Source organism: Rhipicephalus sanguineus, chromosome 10, assembly GCF_013339695.2.
Source record: "Rhipicephalus sanguineus isolate Rsan-2018 chromosome 10, BIME_Rsan_1.4, whole genome shotgun sequence".
Classification (NCBI taxonomy): Eukaryota; Metazoa; Arthropoda; class Arachnida; order Ixodida; family Ixodidae; genus Rhipicephalus; species Rhipicephalus sanguineus.
Window position 1 is genome coordinate 125,818,123 of NC_051185.1, and position 26,053 is coordinate 125,844,175.

A 26,053-nucleotide genomic window follows, 5' to 3' on the forward strand; every position below is an offset into this window, starting at 1 on the left:
TCGAGCTGTGACGCATTAGTTGGCGCTCGTCCTGTGTGCGTCCTTTTCGTGCGTCCTTTGGGCTCGAGCGATGCGCTGGCAATTTCGAGCTGCTTTCCGTTCTTCACGTTACATTACAATTTATTGCTATCGCAATCATTGCTTCGCCGTTGCGGCGAAACTGTGACTTTTTCTAAATGCAGGCAACAATGACTGCACATTTTCTTTTCCGTAATTAATACTACACCTTTTTTTGCAGATATTTAGGTTTGCGTATCTTATATTTTGCCTTGTTTGCTCCTAGTCGAAGTAGTGTTTCTGGCACATTGGTATTATTACTATTATGGTATAACTATTATTGCTAACATGTCAAGCTCAAGTTCTTTTTAAGTAAGAATTTCTGGTATTAGGGCGTAGTACATTCTTTATCCTCATCGTATTTGTACTTGCAACTTTTCTTGGAGCGTGCGAACTTCAAGTAGAAAATAGCGCAATAGTAGGAGACAAGGAAGACCAAACAGGACAAAACAAAAAACAAAAGCCAGCGCTGAACAGCGCTGGTCCTGTTTGGTCTTTGTCTTCAGTGTTTTGCGCTGTTTTTTACTTTGCTTGGAAGGCCCTGCGGACTCTAAAAGTCCGCCTATGCAAACCGTTTAAGCAGAAGTTTTCTTTGGAAAAAATATTGCTGATTATAACGTAAAAATACCCCGCGTTTCTCCCCTTCGCATTGGTCGTTAGCTGTTTATGATGGTCAAAATTTTCTGGGTCATGCACACGGCAGCTGCTCGTAACTCGATGCAACAAATGCCCCAAAATTTTCCATTGCGTAATGACCACTCAAGGACGACTACATAAAAAATGAAAGTAGGCTATTTACAATACGGCATATTTTTGGTCATTGGTTCCTCGCCGTTTCTCCAAAAATGTTCGCTGTGCCTTGAAATCGCGTGCTTGTTACGCGACACGTAGGGGCGGCCCGCGGCGCTGCCGCCCTGAACGGCTGCAGTGCTCCTCAGGACTATCTTTATTAATAAAGTTCATTGTCTGTAGTCTGTCTGTTACGCGACGTCACGAATCTGTGAAATCTCGCGGTGTTAAAATTACGTGCGCACACTAAACAGCGCATTACTATGCTGAACAATACCGAAACGTTTTGTGGAATAGTCGGACAGTGTCTCATTCTGAATGTAATTCAACAAGGCTACCCGCCGATCACATTGGCATGGGCTACTTATAGCAGCTGGCGAGAGGCATTCATATCAGCATAATAAATATTTTCAGTTGTAGTATAACGATGTTGAGCTGTTTGTGCTCGTTTGCAACTCTGTGAACTCATCTTTCCTGAATGAGAGTGAGAGAAATAAGCAGCGCTGCATGTGTATGCTTCTTTTCAGTCCGAGTTGTATTTTGCCTCGAAGTAAATTAGAGATAACTCAAGACCGACTAGCCCGGCTGTCACTTCAGTATCCTTAGTCCAGAAAACCCAGATCGCGGGATCGAATCCCGGCTGCTGCGGCCGCACTTTCGATGGAGGTGAAAATGTTTGAGGCACCTGAGAACCTACAGTGCGTGGTCGTGATATATGGGAGACATTCTCCACAGTAGATGCGCAGGACAAATTTCGTTATATAATTCAGTGATTGCTGTTTAGAAGTAAAAGTTCGCCTCAGTTCATGGTTTCCCAGTGCGCAGCCGACAGTGACCACTGTCGAAAGTCGGTAAGATACGCTCCCCTAACTTGTCCCAGTGGGGAAGCTAGCGCCCCCTTGCCCCCCCCCCCCCCCCTTCCGGTAGACACGCCTATGTCTGCCGTACATTTCCAAGGACGGTCATCAAGAGAGCCACCGAAGATATGACAGAGCGGGAGAACTCCTTTGTAGTGGCAGAAGGGGACCAATGAGAACGTACGCGTCCTCGAGGGGCAGCTGGTGTTCGACAGCACCCTCGAATGAACACATAGCACCGAAACGAAAAAATCGGATGCTTCGCTTTGCATTGTGCCGACGTTCCGGTTGCCAATGTGGCATATTTGGAATTGGGAAATGTACTTTCGCGAGTGCATCTCTTTTTGCGTTCTCTTCATTTGCGGTTTGATTACTTGGGTGATAAATTTTGCCACAAGTAAGTTTTTGCAGTAATTATGAAAACAGCGCAAGGAAACGGGGGTCAAGGTGAAAAGAACACAATATTCATAGTTGGCAGCCAGCGCTCATTCTGTGTTCTTTTCACCATGCCAGAACATTATTGGCCGTTTTTTGCGCTGCTTCCGTTGTGAATGCGTGCCAACTCACCCATCTTTATATTTTAATGCTCTTTTAGCAACATGTAGTCTCGTGACAAATGAAACTGTCATAATAACGTGGCTTGGGTTCAAAGCAAGCATCTTGCACGAAGTGTAAATGCGTGCTAACACTTTTGATTCAGTGTCTGCTCACTCCTAAACGCGAAGAACGATGAGATCGGCGCTTCCGCCATGTTATTACTCGGCTTGAGTTAACAATGCAATCGGACTACTGCGAAGGACGGCTAGGAAGTTGGACCCAAGAGCGCAAAGCCTGCAGTGTCTGTTCCGAAACTCTCTGTTAGAGCTGTCTCTTAGAGCCTGCCACAGGCTATACTGCAAGTCGGCCTAGTTGGAACATATTCATCTTCCCGGATTCGCGCAAGCACACAGAGAAATGACGAGCGCTTTGTGCTCGTCATTGTGTATTTCTTCTTTGCCATAGGTAATGCGCCGTCTTAGCGCCTGCCACAGGCAATGCAGTGTTCATTAAGATTATCGAAGGGCACTGGTTCATGATGTATGTCGGAGCGCAGTCACAGGCATATCTGGCGGGGATTCTATACCACTCGGAAAAAAAATATTTGCGCAGTTAGTATGCTGCTGGACATACGGAATCCAGATTAGGTGTCTGGAAACGCCTTATTGACTATTGCTTAGGTAGCTTGTGAGAGAACATAATTATTTAGTAACCTAATATCTGACATTGCTAAGTTTGAATCTCAACGAAATATACTTGGAGAGGCACGAAAACGCTATCACAAAAGAAAGATGGTGGTAGCCCTTTTGCGCCTGTTTAACTAATATTCCGAACCAACTCGCCCAACATTCCGCCGTGCTCACCAATAGGCTCCGAATAAGTGAACATGTGCAGGTCATTCGCTCCAATCGCGTACGTAACGAAGTTTGTTCTTGCCTCATTATCATCGCCTTCATAAGTTCTAGGGTACTCGTCGGGGCGAAAAAGGAGGGACAGCGCTAGCAGTCTGAGATTAATTGCCCGTAATTTAGCTTGTACATGATGAATTCGAAAAAAAAAACATTGGCCGCCATCTCGCCCTGCGAGCGTGAATGCCCAATGATGCTGTATCAAACACCACACATGCTGATCGGTGGTATATTTTATTATTTCTTTAGAGACTGCTAGTGATAGTCGCCTAGTGGTCGCTGTGGTAGACCGTGATTTGTTCCGCGGCCACTTTCAGCAAGACGAACCTGTTCCTCTTTTCTAGCATTGTATTGACTCTGTTCTTCTGGTGTCTTTCATTTCCGTGGTCTACCCATGGCAGTCTTAGAACGAAGTGAATGAGTTTCTAGACGGTTCTCCCTTTCATATTGGAAAGCGGGAAACACACGCGCAGAGAAGAAAGGGGCGTTTGAGGTCATTCGAAGCCCTCGCGTGAAGTAGAAGATCATCATCATCATGATGATCTTCATCATCATCAGCCTGTCTACGCCCACTGCAGGGCAAAGGCCTCTCCCATGTTCCGCCAATCAACCCGGTCCTGTGCTTTCTGTTGCCACGTTATACCTACAAACTTCTTAATCTCATCTACCCACCTAATTTTCTGTCTTCCCCTCACGCGTTTGCCCTCTCTTGGAATCCAGTCAGTTACCCTTAATGACCACCGGTTATCCTGCCGACGTGCTACGTGGCCGGCCCACATCCATTTTTTCTTCTTAATTTCAACTATGATATCCTTAACCCCCGTTTGTTCCCTGACCCACTCTGCTCTCTTCCTGTCTCTTAAAGGGGCCCTGCAACACCTTTCTTTGTTATATTGGAATAGTCCCATTATTGACGTATGACTCTTCACGAGCCATATGCCGCAAAAATTTTTCGGATCCGTCAAGTCTAAGTGGTGTTATCAAATTATAGAGATCACGTTCCGCAGCTTTCTCTCTCAACTCAACGCAGCGAGCGCGCGGAAAGCTGCGCGCGGCGTGAGGGGAGGGAAGGAGGCCGGAGGTGCGAGGAGGCGACGTCAGCGCCGGCGGCATTTTTTTCATTTTTTTCTCTCTGGCGTCTCGGCGCAACCACGTGGTCTGTGCCGCCACTTCCGGTCGGCTTCCGTCGTTCTCGTCGAGCGGAGTCGATCGCGCTGTGTATCGCGCGTGCTTGAAAACTGCGCGTCGGTTTGGTAATGTTGGGTGCGCACCTCGAACGCCGTAGTGTTTTCATCGCTCTGCCAACCATGGAAGCAAACGTGCGCGCTCGTTTGGAACGAATGACAGCTGAGATCGGTTTCGGCCCATACTCCGATACACCGCCTCGTAAGACGGCACTGGCAGACGACCCCGAAGCGCCGCCATTACCGGACGCCAGCATTGTTATCGGAGACACGCTGCGCCCGTGCCTCGGTCGGTCGTGAGAACGTGCCGACGATGCAGTTCTCAGCTGACGAGGCAACACTCGAACGGCTGCCACTCTCAACGGCAACCGGCGATGGTCAAAAGCACAGAAATATTCACGTTTTCGGCACTGCGCATGGCGAAGAAAACGGAACCACGCAACTACGAGCAGACGAGCTGTCGGTGAGACCGGAAGTGCTAATATTAATGTTTGTTCGGTGTTTTTAACGTGATAACATAATATAAACATACGTGTTATCTACTTATTGAACTCAAAATTAACAACGAAAGTAATAATGAGGGTGTTATCGTGATTAATAACATCAGCCAATGGTGGAACTGCCGACAATCGCGTCATATTTTGCGGACTAATACATCATTTGTCGAGAGAAGAGGGAGCGATTTTCAGCTGACTTTGAGAATTTATTGTAAATTCCAGGCCGTGCGCATCGCTATAATATTTGGCTCGCGTGTTCTCGGGAGCCTCGACTACCGATCGGCAGCGCTTTTTGAGCATGCTCGAAAAGTGTTGCAGGGCCCCTTTAAGGTTACACCTATCATTTTCCTTTCCATCGCTCGCTGCGTCGTCCTCAATTTAAGTTGAACCCTCTTTGTAAGTCTCCAGGTTTCTGCTCCGTAGGTAAGTACCGGTAAGATGCAGCTGTTATATACCTTCCTCTTGAGAGATAGTGGTAGAGTACCATTCATGATTTGATAATGCTTGCCAAATGAGCCCCATCCCATCCTTATTCTTCTAGTTATTTCACTCTCATGGTTCGGCTCCGCGGTTACTACCTGCCCTAAGTAGACGTATTCCTTCACAACTTCCAGCGTCTCGCCACCTATCGCGAAGCGCTGTTCTCTGCCAAGATTGTTCCACATTACTTTAGTTTTATGCATATTAATTTTCAGACCTACTCTTCTACTTTCCGTATCCAGTTCAGTAATCATGAGCTGTAATTCGTCTCCCGCGTTACTCATCAATGCAATGTCATCAGCGAATCGCAGGTTACTGAGATACTCTCCATTAACTCTTATCCCTAATTCTTCCCAATCTAGGGCCCTGAAAACCTCCTGTAAACACGCGGTGAATAGCATTGGAGAGATCGTGTCTCCCTGTCGTACGCCCTTCTTTATTGGGATTCTGTCGCTTTCTTTATGAAGGACTATAGTGGCTGTGGATGCGCTGTAGATTTCTTCCATTATGTTTATATAGGCTTCGTCGATGCCCTGATTCCGCAGTGCTTGCATGACTGCTGATGTCTCCACCGAATCAAATGCCTTCTCGTAATCTATGAAGGCTATGTATAGGGGTTGGTTGTATTCCGCGCATTTCTCTATCACCTGATTGATAGTATGAATATGGTCTATTGTTGAGAAGCCTGTACGAAATCCTGCCTGGTCCCTTGGTTGATTAAACTCTAATGTCGTATTAATTCTGTTAGCAATTACTTTTGTGAATAGCTTGTAAACAACGGACAGTAAGCTGATGGGCCTGTAATTTTTCAGGTCCTTGACGTCCCCTTTCTTATGAATCAAGATGATGTTGGCATTCTTCCAAGATTCTGGTATCCTCCCTGTCGAGAGACACTTCGTATACAGGGTGGCCAGTTTCTCTAACATAATCTCTCCACCGTCTTTCAACAGGTCTGATGTTACCTGATCCTCACCAGCGGCTTTGCCTCTTTGCATTCCCTTTAGGGCTTTCTTTACTTCTCCTTTTAATACTGGTGGGATGTCAGATTCCTCTGGGATAGTACTGCTTCTTACGTTATCATCCTGACTGTCTCGGCTGCTGTACAGATCTCTGTAGAACTCTTCCGCTACCTCAACTATTCTATCCATATTGGTTGTGACCTTGCCATCCTTGTCCCTTAATGCATACATCTGATTTTTGCCTATGCACAGTTTTGTCTTCGTAGCTTTGAGGCTTCTTCCGTTCTTTAGAGCATGCTCAATTCTCTCCATATTATACTTTCTTATGTCGGCTACTTTACGCCTATTGATCAACTTCGAAAGCTCCGCCAGCTCTATTTTGTCTGTTGCATTTGAGGCTTTCATGGCTTGACGTTTCTTAATGAGGTTTTTCGTCTCTTGGGATAGCTTACCAGTGTCCTGTCTAACGACTGTACCCCCGACTTCCACTGCACACTCCTTAATGATACTAGTCAAATTATCATTCATTGCGTCAACGCTAAGGTCGGTTTCCTCGGTTAAAGCCGCGTACCTATTCTGAAGTGAAACTCTGAATTCCTGTACTTTCCCTCGCAGAGCTAGTTCATTAATCGGCTTCTTGCGTATCAGTTTCTGCCGTTCCTTCCTCACGTCTAGTTGAATTCTAGATCTTACCATTCTATGGTCACTGCAAGTAGAAGATAGCTGCAGCCTAATCTTCACTGGGAACGCGTGGAAGGGTGTTCCCATTGTGCACAGGCACCTTATCATCCATCATGCGGTTTGATGCTTGCTTTCTGGTATTCTTTATTGAAACGAATACTGAGCTCTATGCTGTACGTCTGATTGCAAAGAAAGATATGCCGCTTGCCTTCAATTCTTAAAAGGCCCCTAAACCACCCAGAGGTCGAAATTTAGTTGTGGAATTGCCGTTGTGTACGAGTCTACAGCGAAAGTGTTCGCCGGCTTGTCTGTCCGCCTCTCCGAATGCCCTTCTTCAGCGTCCGATGAGAAAACGCAAGGAACGTGCGCGTGTGCTAGCAGAGGAGCACGCGAGCGTGAGCCTCTGTTGGTGGTTCAGGGGCCTGGCTTTTCGTTCTTAATCCACGGAGACGAAACCGCTGCTGGGGTATACAGCCTCGCTGTAAAACATGGCAGCAGATTCATGAGGCAACTGAGTCGGACACTATTCTAATTTTATGTTTACTGAGAAATGCGTTGCAGGGCACAGTCAATAACGATGACAGGACAGGAAATACGTGCACGTGAAGGACGGGACGAGCACCACTTGTCTCATTTGTGTATTTTTATGCGCTGGCACTATCCAATAATTACGCACCAACTGGTCCAGCCGAATGTGCGAGTTCCATCGCTTTGGTACAGTTGAGGCTGTATCTACCAATTTTATGAAATTTCCAATCTGACAAAGAAAATTCCATTCCCCGACGAAGACCTATAGCGTTCAGTGTTGTCATCAACCCGAATTATCTAATTTGGCCACCAAACCCTGTTTAACCAAGTTTTTTTCCGAAATAACTGAGTGAAGAAGTGTTGATTTCCTTGTAATTTTGACGGGCTTTTCTTCGAGTGAGCACTCTAACGCTATCGCGTTAAAACATCTGGGCGCCCTAGTTACGGCCCTAGCATTACCTTGACGAATCTGCAAGCCGCGCCCATGCACGAAACAACGGACTCTGCCATCTGTGGCGCTCTTACGTAGTGGATGGTGCTGCCTGAGGCGGCGGTGATTGATTTGTTTATTTCGCGCTCCATGCTACAGACATCACTCATCATCTCGCATCTTTCTCGCTCGGCCTGCTCGCTCAATAACTGCATTCGTTCTCCGCATTGTCGCATATCAGCAGCCTGTCATAGCTTCACGTGACCGCCTCCCTGACCTGCATCGCCTGTACATGGTGTCTCCTATAGGCCTCCCAAGCTCGGCCAGGGGGCGCTGCGTCGCACGCGTTTCGCCGCCTTTCTAGCAAAAACCGGTCGCTCCCCTGCCCGCGCCTGCCTTTTGACTGCGCTGTCTCAGCACGTTCCCGCACCCTGCACGCGCTGTTCTCTGCTCGCCGTGCACGTGCAGCTTCACGTGTCGCTTCCTCTGAAGGTCTAGAAAGATCCCAGAGATGGAAAAAAACGTTTTCACGGTGGGAATCTCACCAGAGGAGAACGGTTGATCGACCACCTTTTCGGGACCGAGCAGATCGTCAAGGGCGATGCTGTTTGTGCGAGCGCTACGTGCGTGCCGATGCTGAACGGGCACATTTCTTTGACATGAATAGGGAGGTGACTGCGCGAGTTCTGTAATTATGTTACCGGTAAAAAGAACATTCGTTGCGGCAGTCGTGTCTACTCGGATCTCGAGCTGTCATTAAACACCCAGCACGCTTTCGCGTGCGTTTTCTATTGATAACTTTTCGATCGCATGGATGCCAAGTTTGCCGGCCGGCTTTAAATTTATTATGAGCTCAGTGTGAAGAGCATAAATTTACATCTGTCCTATTAAGTCACTGGCTGCATCGCAATGCGCAGTGTTCAGTTTCGTGGGAGTTTCACTTTTGCCGAGGTTTGCATCGAATGATAACAACGTTGGATCGCAAGTTTAATGTCACCTTGGATTTTTTTAGAGCTCCCTTTGACAGCATAATGATACGCTAAAAAAAAATCATGCCCACTTCGACCATGCATGTTCCTTGCAGAGGCGTGTTTCATTTCGAATAATATCGACGCCTGATCGCGCACCGTGTTCGCTTATTCTAACGTCGCTTTGGTTGTTTCGACAGCTCGCTTGGTCAGCATCATACTATACAGGGGCGTAGCCAGGGAGCGGGGGGGGGGGGGGTTGGGGGGGGGCTCAAACCCTCCCCGAAAGTTTTCAATTTTGCTTGCGTATATGTACACGCACACATACAAACGCACGCACGAACATAGTATGGTTGGACCTCCCCCCCCCCCCCCCCCCCGAAAAAAATTTCTTGCTACGCCCCTGATACTATACAACGCCCACTGGGATTACTCATGTTTATGATTATGCCGAGATTTGTGCCCAATGATAAACGCATCTGAATTCGCGAAGCCATCGAAATTTAATTGCCGCCTTGGTGGGGGACTTCGGATTAATTTCGGCCACCTGGGGTTCTTTAACGTGTACGTAAATCTAAGTACGCCGTTGTTACTGCATTTCGCTCCCGTCGAAATGCAGCTGCCGTATGCATGAATCGAACCCATGACCACGATCTTAGCAGCGCAACACTTCAGCCTGCTAAGCAATCACGGCGTGTCGTATGCAAGGCCAATATAAACGCTCAGTGCAAACATGCAGCTTAATTCTGTTTACAGGGAGCCGCGACGGGAAATGTACCGCAATCAGCTGAATTAAACACTTAGTACTCACGGTGCGTTATTTAAACTGTGGTGTAATAAGCCCACATGCTCCGCTGCTGTCACAGTACAAATGGTTGACTCGGAAAGCCAGCGCGCAATCTCGAAACGTACAGCGGCTGTCTATTTGTTGTAGCTTCGGTTCACAAACGCACTTCCCTTTCAAATGAGTACGATCATCGCGTTTCTCCCCGTTAATAGTTCGTAATACTGTGTACGACAAAAATTGCTTCAAGGTGACAAGACCGCGAAAGCATCGCGGCGAACTGCCATAATCCACTTGACGCCTCTGCTCCTCGCACTGCTTGCATTGGAAACGGTAGAAGTTGACGGGCAGTTTTCGGCCCTTCGTAATTTTTAAACGTTTGTGACAGTTCACAATGCAGCAGGACTGCGTGCCTGCTTTCGAGTACGACGAAGGAACGGCACCCATAGCGTGAAAAATGCGAGATAAAAGCCCCGGGGAGCACGTTCTCCGCGCGCGCAATGGGAAAACCAAGCAAGAGCGACCCGTCCGAGCTACCGGAGGTTTCCCTTCTCTCCGCTGGGGCGGTGGACGGCGCTGCGCAAACTTGAGCGTTGGAGGCCTCTCGGACCGCCTTCGAGGACTATTCAGACGCGCAGGCGTGAGTTGCCGACCAAAAAAATAAAAAATATAAAAAATAAACGAGGTAGGTTTTGGGTGTCGGTACGTTACAATTCTAAATTTCGAAGGATCGAAAAATCGGTATCTCGATTTAACGAAATAATTAGGGCGTGGTTATCACTTCGTTAAATTGAGTTTCATCTGTATCGGCTTGTTCCGTCGATGTTTGCGTCGGCTTTTACGTCGATTCACATGGCAGAAAGGCTCGGCTGCGAGCAACTTTGGCAGATTGCATATGGGTCTGAATTATACCTAAGCAACGTAACCACCGTGTGCAATGCAAGCAATACACAAACCATGCCCGAGGCAAAGACAACGGCGACGGCTGCGCTGATGCCGAGCACGGCGAGACGCTCGGTGCCGATGGCGGCGATGCGGGCCACGGCCAACAGGATATTCTGCACCGTCTGGCGCGAGTACGACGCAAGCCGGGTGTCCAGGGTGCTCGCGTCCGCCGTGAAGCGGTTCAGTATGCGGCCTCGTGGAGTCGAGTCGAAGAAGGCGACGGGGCTGTGCAGCACTCGGTCGAGCATGTCGCGATGAAGAAGCCGGGACAGGCGATTGGCACCCAGCGCCACCAGTACGTTGCCGGCAGCCCGTGACAGCACTGCAGTGTGCAATAGACGCCACGCGACAGAAGGAAACACCCTGGTTAAGTGACTGCGGCAATAAAGGCTCGAACAAATTACCTCGTGCGATGTGATTTGCTGATCAGACTATTCAATTATTCGGCAATGTCTTGCTTGTCAGAGCAAATAACTGAATTTCCAGAGCGGCTCACCACGCGACGGCGTTTTGGAGAATAATATATAAATGTAGCGCATTATTTCTACCTTTTTCTCAACCGTTATGATAAAGAATAGCAAAATAAAGATGCCGCATGCGTGCGCTTTTTCAAACAGATAAGTTATAAGCCTGTTCTTTAGCCAGTAATCTGGGGCTGAATTCGCAAAACTTCTATTCCGTAAATGTGCTTTCCCATTGGTCAGCCGGTTCGCTAATGATATGTCCCGCATCGTGATTGGCTGAAATATTCTGTTACATAGTTTTTTAGCGTAAGAAGTTTTTTTGAATTCGGACCCTGTATCTTTTACTTTTATTTGCGGTTACGGGATGTGAGACAGCGTAGAAAATTGAACTGCTCGAGCGGTGACGCCAGAAGCCGCGGTGTTGCGACAAATGCTGGCAGAGATCTATCAAGGTAAGGCTTTTGAGCCTTTTTTAAGAAAAAAAAAAGAAATTTTGCTTGACGCTAGGAAAACATTTCGTTGAAACATAGGGAAAATGTAGACTATATAAATTACTGGGGTTTAACGTCCCAAAACCACGATGTGATTATGAGAGACGCCGTAGTGGAGGGCTCCGGAAATGTCGACCAGCTGGGGTTCTTTAACGTGCACGTAAATCTAAGTACACGGGCATCAAACATTTTCGCCTCCATCGAAAATGCAGCCGCCGCTATCGGAACACCAGGACGTCGAGCTGAACCAATCAGAGAAACACGACTTCCTTGTCATTTCCACTTCCCTGTCCTCTCCTCTGTTTCACAGTGGCACATACACACAGTGGAATAGCGCAATCTCACCCTATGCTCGTGGCAATATAGGGTAACAAACAGGCTTCACGCAATGCGAATCGCGCAACGAGTGGTTGGCTCGAAGCCTCCCACAAATTACAAAGGGCTCAGCCATAATTCTTCTTCATGATCGGCCACAGGATCAACAAAGTGCATATAATGTCTTACAGATGTGTAGCGGGTACATCGCTTCTCCGCAGATCGATGAATAATGACACAGTGGGTACTTCCATACTTCACAAAATTGTAACAATTTATGGCGTAACGAGTGCCTTGCAACTCTATTTGCAGTAGCCACCCCAAGAGAGTTTACAACAAGCACTAGAGAGACCGCTCGTCCAGCTTTCGCTGTGACTGTGATGCGTGTTCCTCGCAGGCCGGGCGTTTTTATCGCAGTAAAGTGCACACTACGGTGAGATGATGTGCATATCATAAGTAGCGGTCGTCGGCGGATTCGAGCAACGCTTGACTATAGCTTGTGCAGTCAACGTTTATTACATTGTTATAAAAGCGCATAATTAACGTTCCCTCCGACATGACGCTTGTATTTTTCCCACGAAGTCTCAAGCACTGGCGTGGCTCTGTGGTAGAATACTTCACTGCCATACGGAATGCCTGGATTTGATTTCAATTCCGGCTTGAGCCGTAATTTTTATTCTTCGCTTCCATCGGGATTTTTGCGCTCAGCGACAACGCCCTCGACGCCGCCACTGGATTTTCTGCAATAAGGGTTACTTTAAACTGTTGCGTTAAAACGAAAGTTTGTTCTCGCCGTCCCTGCGCTGATATAGACTCTGAATCACCTGTGACACATACCCGCATACCACGGGCCGCGTTATGCGGGCATGTGCCACAGGTGATTGGTGGAAAGGGTTTCACGACGTACGCGATACGCTAGCGAGGTTATTCATGTCATGACCTGTGAATCGTGTTCGCCATAAGCTCATTTCTTGCCATGCCAATTTTGGTATAAACTAAGCTAAGGAGACGACCACGAGATAGTACAGACGTAGTTGGCTAGGTATAAAAAAAAGAGATGGAAACGGTCAAAGCGCATTTAGTTCGCCAAGAAATGCTTTGCATTTAAAAAACAACTCGATGAAAAAAATTCGGCAGATCCCACGTACCGTGGGAGTCGATGCTATGCGAAGCATGTGGCGGGTAGGTGACTGTGGCGTAACTTTTTTTACTGAGCGACATCTTACAAAATGACGCTATAGATTTGTATATATTTTACACGCACACATATATATGTTGAAGAGCCGCATATGTGTTAAATAACCAGTTGTTTACGGTTGGGTAACGCAGCCAATGGCAACGAGGGTATTACCAAAACAAGAAGCGGTAAGCTGATATATAGTGCTTATACGTGTCCCGAAAACGCACGCACATTTCACGAACCCCTGTGCATGTGTGCAAGAAGTTCTTGAGAGTTCTTGAACAAGGGCATCATCACCATGATCAGTGAGCACCAACAGCTGGTCATCACTTGTTATAGGATCCGGTCGTGATCGCGGTGACGAGGGGTCCATGTGGAGTGAAGTATGTGGTATAGTAGAGCTCTTGGAATTCGTGGATGCCTCGGTCATTTCGTCGACAAATTATCTGTCGACAGAGCCAGCGACGTGTCCGAACCTGAAGCCACTCTTCGTGTTGGTGGAGATAGGCCGTCGAGGCTGGTAGGCCTGGATAGTGCTACGTAGACCAACTTCAATGGATGGTGTGTGTCGTATTCGTAGACTACCTGGGCGTATGTGGCCTACGTAGCCTAGTCTACAAAGCGGCTGTCAAATAATCTCGCATCATCCTCGGTCAGCATGGGGCCATCGCCCAGCCTCGTAAGAAATGAAGAGGACACTTCGTCGTTCTGGTGGACGAAGTGCACTTTATGGTGCTGTGATGTGGATATCATATGTAACATTCGTTAATGTATTCCTCCGGGGTCGAGCAGTGCTCCAATGTAGCTTCCTGAATCATAGGAATACAAATGTAATGTTTATTAGACTGCTATAAAAGAGGAGCCAACACTGGAACTACAGACGTTCATCTGATATGATGCCTGTATCGTAGGAGTACACATCGTAGGAGTATGATGTAGTGTTTATTGCTTTCTTGTAAAATTAGATTGCCAGCACCACAACCACAATTGACGTTGCACCGTTAGTACGCCTGCGTAGGTTGTTTTTCCAAGCCAGTTTATAGACCTGGCGTGGCTCAGTGTTAGAATACCTTATTGCCACGCAGAATGCTTGGGTTCGATTCCTGCTGGGATCCTAATTTTTATTATTTCCATTCGCTGAGTCAACGCTGCCGATGTTGGTTTTCCTTAACGCTCTAGCATTTAAGTTACCAACGTCTGTTCTCGCCGTTCCTGGGTAGATATAAACTGTCAATCGCCTGTGGCGCATACCCGTACACCGCGGCCCGTAGTAAACGGGTATGTGCCACACGTGTGTAGGGGAAAGGGTTTGACGACGTACGCGACAGGCTTTTAACGTTATTCAGGTAATGACCCGGTAATCATATTCGTCATGTCCTCTTACCCTCCCATGCAACATTTGGTCTACACCAACTTAAGGAGGCGATCATGAGAGCACCCAGACGTAGGCGGCTAGATAGATAGATAGAGAGATACGTAGATAGAAACGCTCAAAGTACCAGAGGTTCGCTAAGAAATGCTTCGCATTTAAAAAACGCCAGGCCTGCGCTGAAACCGCAGCACAGTCACAGCGAAAGCTGGAAGACCGGCGTTCTAGAGCCCGTTAAGCTCTCTTGGGGCTACAATACACGTACACTAGAAAGGTACCCACTACGCCATAAATCACAATTTTTGTGAAGTTGGGAAGCACTTACTAAGCCATTATTCGTCATTCTGCGGAGAAGCGAGGCACCAGCTACACGTCTGTAAGGCATTATGTGCACTTTATTGACGCGACGACTGATGACGATGCAGAATTATGACTCATCCCTTTGTAATGGGTTGGAATCTTTAAACGGCCCACCAGTTATGTAATTTGCATTGGGTGACGCCCGGTCACTATTTCCCTCTCCCGTCATGCTGTATAACATACGTTGACGTGGGAAAGAGACGGGGGGGAGGGGGCGAAGAACTTTACTGAGACCCCGAGGAAGTGGATCATGCGCTTGTGGGCTTCCCTGGCAACCAATACAAGTGCACTTGCGAGGACCCCACTACGCTATAAATCATTGTAATTTATGAGAAGTAGGGCAGCAGGCACTGTGCATTTTTCGTCATTCTACGGAGAGCGTTGGTACCTGCTAAACGCATGTAAGGCATTATGCGCACTTTGTTGATGCTGTGCCTGCTGACGATGAGGAATTATGGCAGAATCCTTTGTAATGGGTTGGAAGCATTCAACAACCTACTCGTTGCGCAATTCGCATTGTGTGACGCTTTGTTATAGAATTCGCGTTGTGCGACGTTTGGTGCTTATTTTACTCTTCTACCACGCTATATTGCATATGCTAATGTGGTTCCTTCCCGACATGAAGCCTGTAAGGGCCTTTTTGCAAAGTAGTTTCAAGCACCGGCATGGCTCAGAGGTTGAATACTGGGCTCCCACGCAGAGGGCCCAGGTTCGAACCTCGTTCCATCCTGGAATTTTTTACTTATTTCGTTTTTTTCTTATTTCGAGCGATACTAGTTACGGACACCGGCGGCGGCGGCGGCGGACAACTACGGCGCCAAAAACGGCCGGTGAAATGATCCCATAACAGCTTTCGCTGTAAAAAAGACATGGCTGATCCCTGCGTCATGGGAATCGGTATACACCAGAACACAGCGAATTCCATGCGTAGCGCCATATTGGCATCGCGCGTCGCGCCATCTATCGCACACGCGACGAAACACGCCCGGGCTTCCATGCCAGCAGACGCCACACAAAGCAAACACGAAACTGCCGAAACTCGGCCCGTCTGAGAGCGTGTTTCGCCTTTTTTCTAGCCTGGACATTTTCGACGTTTTTATTGGAGCATCAAGAACACCTTGCTCATGCATGTACACAATGTATTCAGTACGTACTGAGCAGGCTTTTGTTTAAAAACGTCCTCGCTGTACGCGTGAGTCGTAATTGCAGTGCAGCTCGCGAAAGAGTGAAACGATGTTTTGTTGCCGCATATTACAAGTTGCGCACAAAGTTTTGTGAAAACTCATCATTTTAACATGCATCACGTATTAATTAGAGTACGCTTTACGGGTAGTTTCGCGGAACGTAATTTTTGTTTCATGAGGGTTCTTACTAATGCGTCTTACTCACAGACGCGTGCTGCCAGAGTGTATATCACCTGCATTATCGTTCATTGATATCTTTTAGAAGCTATCTGCGCGATTTTAATCCTGTGACGATGATGCTTTACAAGCGAAAGTGTGCTACGCTTAGTTAAGCCGGCATTGAAATGAGTGGAATCCGGATGTCTCTTATTAAATATGTGCTGGGTAAGTATGCTAAAAATTTAGCTGCTTGAGCTAGCGCTACGCCTGCAACGTAAAGGACACTGGCGCGAGTACTGTTTACTTGCGTGTCAATATATGTACGTATTATGTGCAGCTGGATTCCTCGTGTCCAAATGAATTTGTGGACATCAAACACTGAAATGAAAGCAATGAAAGCACGAAATTCTGTCGAGCTGTTGGCGAACACCGTACCATTTACTACCGTTTGAAGACGAAAGCTTGTAATCTTGAAGGCGTGGATGCCATCAAATGCACTAAAGCTTGATACTACCTTTGAAGTGGCAAAGCATGCTGATTGCTTGTGCTTGAAAGCACTAGCTTGCACTACATTTTCGTCAAAGGAAATGCTCAAAGGTATTAAGTTCACCCCCACACAAAGCTTGCGTCTTCCTTCAAGCCAGCTGCGTGTCACGCAAATTAGGTTCGTAAAATGGAATAGGTGGGCATTACACTGCAGAATACACGCAGTTAGTGTACTTACTCGCGCATTTTCACTCGGCTCCTAGCTTTTCTGCTTGAATTACAATTATCCATTCGCGGCGAAGCTGAAAACACCGCCCCGGCACTATTCCCATGGAGGGTCGTGATCGTCGCAGACAGCGCTAAGTAATATCCTCCAGTTGCGCTGCTTGCTTTGGCATCTAAAGACGACGCAGCAGTGCCCAGACGAGTTCTTATACGATGAAGCGACGTGAACAGGTACTTTTTCGCACATGAAAGCCTCAGAACTGCAGCTCGCCCTGTTTACTTAGCGCAACCCATGCGCGCCTTGGCAGCCCGGCCAGCCCGGCGTCTTGGTGAGAGAGTATCCGCTCGGTTCGCCAGCAGCCTGGGTGCGAGTCAGGCGTCCTCTGGTGTATAGCGCGAGAGTGAAACGTGTCGTCAGAGAAGTAGCTGATCGTTTATTGTACATAGATGCATTAGAACTCGCACAGTGACTATGGTGTGTGGCAGCTATAGCCCTGTTTGACGTGGATGCATCCACGTTGACGCCTAGTGACCCCATCTCCATTCCGACGACTAACGCCAAAGGTGATGAATAAACCTTTGTGGTAGCTGAAGTAGTTGACATACACCTGGGCACGGGATATGGTGAATCCCGCGCAAAGATGGCACCCACAAGCGCATAATAAACGCTGCTACTCGGTATGCACTCATTCAAAGCGCCGTAATTTTAGCAGAGAAACGGCACGGTCTGCGCTCGCCGCAAATCCCACCAGGAGCGCTTGCTTCATAGCTGTGAGTGGTACGTCGTGAGAGCGGTGAAGTTGAATGCGAGACAATCGTAGCCACGTGATGATATAACCTTTAGTTCATTCGTGCGTGTGTGCATAGTCTGTGGGATTAAGCTCATATATGAATCGTGCCATTCGCTGGCGTTGCGGCGTGAGCACTGCTCCTCGGCAAGAGAAACGCGGTGGGCGAACCCGCTCTTCGCCGCGGGCGTCTGTCAATCAGATTGACTGATGCGCAAACTCGAGCACAAGCCCGTTGATTCTGAAAAGGCCCCAGTTCAACACGTGACTGTCATAGTGCCGCTGTGCCTGTCAAGTGTTCCATACGGTGGACGCTACTCAGCAGCTTCTTTGAATATAAAATAATTTGGTCAGCTTGCACTACTTGTGGAAGGCTGGGGCCATCGGAGAAGCTTGTGATCACCTAGCTTCTTCCAGCTTTTTACGTGGCTCGTCCACTCAGTATGCTTGGTCTGCTTCGGAGTAATGACAGTGTCAGTTCGGTCTCAATATTGGTGCTATTGAACTAGGCAGGTCTTAACTAACATGATATTGAATAGTGCTTTCTTAATTGATAATGTTTTAATTACCACGACGTTAATTACTCAGGTTTAATTCGCGAGGTCCTGAATAGGACTGCGGTAATTAGCATAATTTTAATTAGCTCGAGCCTAATTAACACGATCTCGGTGAGTAAGGTCTTGATTATCTTGGTTTTAATTACACGGTCCTAATTAGCGTCGCGTTAACTAGCATGATCTTAATTACCTTGTTCTTAGCTTTACACGACTTCATTAGCATGGTCTTTGTAAGACGTGGCTTACTTAGCTCGGGCTTAGCATGATTTGGCCTAATCAACTTCGTCATAGGACGTCCTGAATTAGCTTAGGTATACCGCCCAGCCAATTAGCTAATCAGCCGGCCGCACGTGCTCTGGGAGCGAGCAGACGATGAAGAAGAGAACGACGAGGGCGCGTGCCGGCGGAGCAACGCGCTGGAATGTACAGGCCGACCATGGTGATTGTACACGTGGCCTCGGCGATTAGCTCTAGCCGCGGTGTTGTAAGGCGCGCGGTCGGCACTAATCTCAGAGGCCACGGATTATTCTAAAGGATACATGCTGCTGACATTGAACGCTTGAAAATGAATTCAAACGGCCCGCGCACACATGAAAAATATAGTTAGTAGAGCTTTCTGCCAATTTTTTGCATGGGTGCACTTCTGCGCTCAGTGGAACGACAAACAAATGAAAGAAGGTGCCTCCAGTTTGACGACACCACCCAACATTCTCGACCACCCTTGACGTGACGCCGCGTTCCATCGTAACCAATGGAACGGAGCGCGCGCTGAGGGATGGATTTCACTTTCTCGTACTATTAGCTCGTTCAAAAGGGGGTGTCGCCAGAGTTCGGAAAGATCCCGAGTTTCGCCAGACTCGGGCCATCCTGCATAGGAACCCTGGAAAGTGCTACGACTACGTGGCCCTTTGTGATATATATATATATATATATATATATATATATATATATATATATATATATATATATATATATATATATATATATATATCGTGGTTTCCGGCGTATATGTTGGCCACCTTGGTCAGATCATCCCTGTGTACCTGCGCGTTCTTATGGCCAGTTATGTTATCGCATGCGGGATGACATAACATGTTGTCCGCAGCGTCGGGGCAGCGTGCGTAATAGCGGTCGACGTCCGCATTGCTGTAGTATAGCCGTATGCCGTCAGGGAACGTAGCAGCGGCTTCTTCGCATGTCACAAAGCGGCTCTCAATCAATCTGACGTCATACTCGGCTAGCATGAGGCCATCGCCCAGCTTCATAAGAAATGAAGAGAACACTGCGTCATTCTGGCGGACCAAGTGGACGAGTGGATGACAGTCGAGCGTCTTCCGAAGGAGTTCTGCCTTCAGCTCCCTCACTTGCCTTGCGTTTCAATATGTATACGTTCGCGGTTACTGTGTTGATTGAGAGTGTGAATCACATGCTGTACATACCCGCATAGCATGAACCTCGGTGACATGCGGCACAAACCCGCATAATATGAACTCTGGTAGGCGGGTATGTGCCACACGTCACCGAGGGAAAGAGTTTGATGAAGTACCAGGGTGTCTACCGACCGGGAAAACCGCGAAAACCGGCAATTCTCAGGGAATTCGGGTGGTCTGGGAATTCTCAGGGAAAACTCAGGGAAATTGTGCTCCCATCAGGGAAAATCCACAGTAACTTTATTGAAAGGCAACGAAAGTCGCGGTAGCGCTGGCTCGATATTTTGTGAACGCATTTTTCAAATCAAACGTCCGCTGCGGCTGCGGGGAAGTGGCGCACCTCGATACTGTCATCGCCTTCGGAGCGGTGAAGTGGGAGAGAATCCGGCTAATGCGTGGCATGCGGGAACCATGAACCACGACACATCGTATCGCGCAATGTTGTCAGGGTGTTCCGTGACTACGCGGTGTAGTTCCGTATTCTTTCTCTCGCGCGCTGTGCGTTAGCGCCCGATATGGTGCTTCTGTTATCGCCGCGTATCAAGTAACAAGCATGATTAGTTGTAGAAGCGGTAACAGTAGATGTAACGAGCTTGAGTTATCTTGCACGCGATCGCGATCGTTCAGGAAGCGGATGTCTTCGACAAGGCTGGTATCTGGCAAGCCATCTCGATCGGCGAGAAAAAAGACGACGCTTGTTGGCTGTTATCGGAGAGCTCACTCGCTCTGATCCCGAGCTTCAAAGATGCTATTTAGGACTCCGTGAAGAATAGAATAAATTTCCAGGCGAGAGCTGGCGTAACTAAGGGGCCTATTCACAGCAAGTGAAAGTTTTTTTTCCCGATGAGGGCACTGCTGGAACAAGTTTTAGGCAGTCGACCGATATTTTGGGGGGCTGCAGCTCGCAATTACCAGCCACACCACGTGGATGTTTGCTACAAAGCCGAATTACAAAACTCTTCAGAGCCAAGGTATAGCGGTGACCGAAATTTGCGACACCAGCACGGGTCCCATTTGCTCGATTCGGCGCGCGATGTCGGAAAACAGTAACGTTTCCACCATAATCAGATGTGCCGTAATTCAGGCTGTTGCCGTGCTTTCATGCGATCTTAGCCCGCAGCTATATTGCTTTTTTTTTGCGATACCAATTATATAGACACTCCGACGCGAATTTCTTTGCCTTCGCCGTGATCTTCCTTATCAAGTCCGAATCGGGATTACATCACCCCGCGCGTCGTATGCTCCATGCGCGAGTGAAAGCGCGCGAGCGCTGCCGACGAACGGGGCTTAGGCAGAGATGAAACGAGCCGACCGTCTCACTCGCGCGATGGGCACATGGAGATAGGAGCCGGCGGGTTGGGGAGGGTGGGGGGGGGGGGGGGCGTGAGTGCGACAGGAAGTGCGTACTGTGTACCAGCGGGCGTGGTCGTGTGCGCCGCGACTATCTTTAGTGGCGATCAGCAGACGGCTCATACCTTTGTAGGTGTTGTGCTCTAAATGCAAAACTTCTGTTGAAGCCATAGATAGCAGTGGCGGATCTAAAGAGGGGGGGCGTAGCGACGATCCCTCCCCCCCCCCCGTTAAGCCAGCCCCCGCTCCCTCCCTTCAGTGCCTGTCGTCCACCTCCTTTGTCAGGCTGCCTGTTGAGTTTGCCCCCTTTTTCAGGTTGCTTCGCCTGCCACTGCCCAAAAGGGGTAAAGAGAATCTTGTCCCTGCTCTCCACCTCTCTCATCGCTCTCCCTTTTCCTGCTTCCCTATGCATATTTACAACGAAGGCGTCTTAGGCACCGCCATAATCCCCTCTTGCCTGTTGTAAATATGCTGAACCACCAAAATACACTGCTGAGCAAGGGCTTCAGCCTTTGTACCCCCCCCCCCCCTTAGGTACCTGAATCCGCCTTTAGCCATAGATAGGGCACTTCTCTTAGTGCAGCGGTTGCGTTTCCTGAAGGAGCGAGCTGATAGCCTATAGTATTCATGTAAAATTCCTCTTTGTTGCTATCGGATTTACTATTTTGCTCTCGCGGTGAAACTGTGACTTTTTTTCTAACGTGGGATTGTTTTCGATGTTTTGCGTTCGTGGAGAGCAAATGGTTCGGCTGGGCAACATGGTAGAAAAGGCGTTGCATTGCTCTCGGCAACACGCGAGGATTTGACAACAACCCGCAGCAGCAGAACAAGCGCAATTCCGCAGTGCATTAAACCCGCATTTGTTTCGTATTTACATGAGACACTCTGACAAGACATCTAACTGTGATTGCTGCACCTCAAGCTCAAGAAAATTGATTTTTTTCACGCAAAAAATAAGAAAAAGCTTTTTCATGTTGCCATATTAGTCGAGCATTCTTGTGGCATTTTCAGTTTAAGATTAATCCTTCAGTAACTATGCCTTGCATGAAAGGTCGAATTTCAGTTTAACGAAGTTTCGATATAACGAAGTGAGTTGCCGCTCTTACCAACTTCGCTACATTGAGCTTTAACTGTTCTCTGTACTATTAAAATGGGATTAAGTCGTTATTTTCTGACGTGCGTATTAGAGAGTGACATCACCGAGCGATATGGTCTCTACTCATCTTGACATAAAACAAAGTTCTGCTTCACTCAGGGAATTTTAGCAAAAACACTCAGGGAAAACCTGGAAAACTCAGGGAATTTAGAAAAGTCAACTCGGTAGACACCCTGAGTACGTTACAGGCGTTTTGCGTTATTCATGTAATGACCAGTGAATCGTGTTTCTCATACACTGATCCCCTGCTATAGGAATTGTTGTATATTACAAGTTATGGAGACGACCAGCAGAGCTCCCAGACGTAGGCGACTAGATAGATAGATAGATAGATAGATAGATAGATAGATAGATAGATAGATAGATAGATAGATAGATAGATAGATAGATAGATAGATAGATAGATAGATAGATAGATAGATAGATAGATAGATAGATAGATAGATAGATAGATAGATAGATAGATAGATAGATAGATAGATAGATAGATAGATAGATAGATAGAAACGACCAAGGTGCCTGAGGTGCGCTAAGAAATGCTTCGCATTTAATAAACATTGTTCACAAAAGAACTTGCACGAACTGTTTTCTTCAGCGCCTACTAAAGCAGAAATGGAGGGTGACGGTGCCTACCTGTTCCGACCGAGAGGAGCGCAAGCCCCCAAACCCAGGTGGGGTCTCCAGGATTGCCACCGACGCTGGTCGCGTCCGTCCAGCGCTTGATCCAGACCAATTGCCACGACGCTGCCACCGAGCTCACTGCCAGCATCAGTATTGCTGGCACCATTCCGACAGCGCACGACTTCAGGGAGCACCAGATTACGTCACGCAATGCCTGCAGGTTACATTAAGAAAAGATTTTTTTGGTAACATATACCAACTGGCCCTTCAGGATACCCTTCTGCAATTTTTTTGAAATGGGCAGATGTAAAAGAAACGGAAGATATTCAAACGGCAGCGCTCTCTCTCCACTTCGTCGAGCTGTTTGGGATATTCCAAAACTCCGCGATGTTGTCTGATGCTGAGTATTTGGGTATTGGCTACATCATGCACGACAACACTGGCAGTTCAAGCTGAGAGGATGGTGCAATTTAAGAGTACGCAAATTCTACCATCTTGTCAGTGTTGATTGCTCAGTCTTGCCATCCCAGTGAACCGGAGCGAGCAAAATTTAAGGGAGAGACAAAATAGTGCAGTAGATGTAAAAAGTAAAACTCTTCCGGTTTTGCATTCGCCAGCAGCTCAAGGTATTGGTTGCGACATACGCTTGGAACGGATGCACAAAGACACGGGCTTTATGTATACTGGAACGCTCTTGTCGGTTTTAAACAGTGTGACCGCGGAAGAGTTGCTCCTAAAAACAGATGCTAGCAAAACTTGTTGTTGGGCTAACTGGTGCATGTTAAAAGAAAATTCGACGACGCCAACTGGAGTTGACACTCTTTGCTTTCGCCTTTTCTTCTCGGTGGTTTGCGTCGTCGAATTTTCTTGTAAGATGCTAGCAAATTGTGATATATCACACAGTGAGACCTCCCAGCCATAGAGTTTCATACTATAAAACCTAGAAGGAAATCTGGCGCTAGCGTCTATTCGGGGCTCCATGAGCGGTGTTTCAATAAGGGGAATGATGGGTAGTACGGGCTTCAGATTTGCTTCGGACGGATGTCGTTCTTGAGATTCACGACGCTTTTATATTGAGCTTTTAACAAGCTCATATTAAGTATTTAAAAAAAAATTTACTTGATTCTTCCGTATGTGAAACGTATTGCAGAAAGCTTGCCTGACCGTATGATTGCAGTGAAGCCTGAAGAAATCAACCACCAGGGTATGCACTGCGCTGCAATGGCGTTCCAGATTTGACATCACCAAATAATGAATTTTATTTTACAACATTGAAAATAAACACACTTGTTCTTACTCGAAAGTACCCACCATCTATTTATGGAAATAAAAATACTATATTGAGTGACAAACACTTCCCGTATCATCTGCTGCGATGTCAGATGCGTCTGTCCCGGTGGTCTTCTATGGTAAGATCGAATTAATCGAAGTGGACAAGGTATTAAGCAGACTTTAAAAAAATAGTTTTTTTCCTTTTGTCGAGCCTGGTGGCGCACGTTACCACCCCGTTATAAAGGGGGCGCTCATAGCATCCATCTATCCATCCATCTCCAACGCATCTCTCGCTCCGTTGTAAAGCTGTGCCAGAGGAGCGTGACGGTGCGTCTATTGCGCTTCGCCGTCCTTTTGTAGCCGATTTGAATGAGTTTTGGCAAGACGCGCTTATAAAAAAAAAACGTAAACTCTATGCAGTTTCCTGCACTGGCATGGACCGCTACATCTATGCGTGGTGGTGCGTGTACGACACTTTGCTAAAACTGTGAAATACAACCTCTAAAGTCGCAAGGACTCCAGAAACCAAGAGACCTAGCGGTCTTAAGTTTATTTCAACCATAAAGGCACCGCTTGAGTGCTTTGCACCGCACCCCATCACCCACGATGCGCTAAGAACGAAACTGAAACTGTAGAAAAAGGCCCATAGACATTCTAAAAAGACAGGGCGTGCAAACACGGACACAAGAAAGAAGTCTCGACACCACAAACGCCGACTAACAACTCAAAAGACAAACAACGGCGGAAAACAAAGAAGCCACGAATACTTATGTGCGCATGTCGATGCAATAGGCGAACCTATCAATCCGGCACGCGTGGGGGCCTACGCGAAAGATAACTGCTAAGGCATTTGATTTAATCTTTATGCAAGTTAATCGACGGTTGACTCACGCACGCGCTACCACTATTATAGATATGCTAAGACTCAATCATTACACGCGCTTCTTCACTCCTCTGGCGGTACAAAACTGCGCATTCATTCAATTTTGGCGTGCACTTAAACTCTCGACAATGTAAAGATATATTAGAAGGTGAGCCTCCGGTTAGCGATCTCTTATGTTGCAATAATCTCTGGAATGCATTGATTGGTAATGCAGAGATGCAGGGTTTGCGCCGGCATAGTAATGAAGAAGCGCGTCTGATGAGTGAGGCATGTTGGAAGAAAAAAGCTTGCGCTATCGTCAAGATTTACCCCCATATTCAGAAACGCTTCTTGACTTGAACTTGACTTGCCACTGCCTTGGGCAGCGCGTTTGAAACGCGTTTGTGCTGCCTTGGCACCGCTTAAAGGCAGCGCGTTCGATACGCGTTGAAGGCGGTGGCAAGTCAAGTTCAAGTCAAGGAGCGTTCCTGAATACGGGGGTTAATGTCGCAGAAGGGGTCTGTGCAAGCGCTGCTGCGCTTTCTGCATTCCATCGGCCTCTGATTGGAACACCTTTCCTGCGTGTGGAAGTGTGTGTTTTCCTCTCCTTTTTATTTTGTCTCTCTGTGCTCTTTCTGACGCCGGTGTGGCCATGCTTGTGAAGGGCAGGAAACCGGTTACCAAGTTAATCTCCGTGCCTTTCCTATTCATCGCTCTGTCTTCCTAAAACGATGCCATATTTCATCGCGTGCAATTCCCCTTCCACAGCGACACTCGCGCATACTGTGCACCACATATTAAAATCAATCACAGTGGGTTGTGCCTTGGCGAATGCTTGGCTCCTTGAATCGATTGTTCCTTGAAGAATGCTTGGCTGGAAAGTCCGAACAGATTAAAGAACTGTCATCTATGCTATTCTCAGGTAAAAAGCAAAAGCATCTTCGACTGACATGCGAGAGGGTGGTGATTAAAGCAACGACACTCTACAGCGACCGAGCAGTAGCCATGCTTAAGTATAAGACGGTGGCGCAAAAAGGGACAAGGACGAAACAGGAAGAAGAGACGTATACAAGCGCACACTACCAACTGGTTTATTCTCGAAAGGACACTCAATATATATGCCATTACACACATGCGCAGACGGCCGAAATCAAAAGCGATCTCGGAAAAAAACAAACTC

General features: G+C 47.5%; 1 protein-coding gene across 1 annotated transcript in view; it reads right to left on the reverse strand.

The window, feature by feature from the left end:
- LOC119406727 (ATP-binding cassette sub-family C member 3-like) overlaps nt 1-26,053 on the reverse strand; it is a 122,767-nt gene that overhangs the window by 87,141 nt on the left and 9,573 nt on the right. Inside the window, exons 2-3 of the mRNA XM_037673460.2 lie at nt 22,752-22,953; nt 10,616-10,926 (exon numbers count right to left, since the gene is read on the reverse strand). Of these exons, the coding sequence (XP_037529388.2) occupies nt 10,616-10,926; nt 22,752-22,953 (513 nt within the window). The remainder of the gene's footprint in view (nt 1-10,615; nt 10,927-22,751; nt 22,954-26,053) is intronic.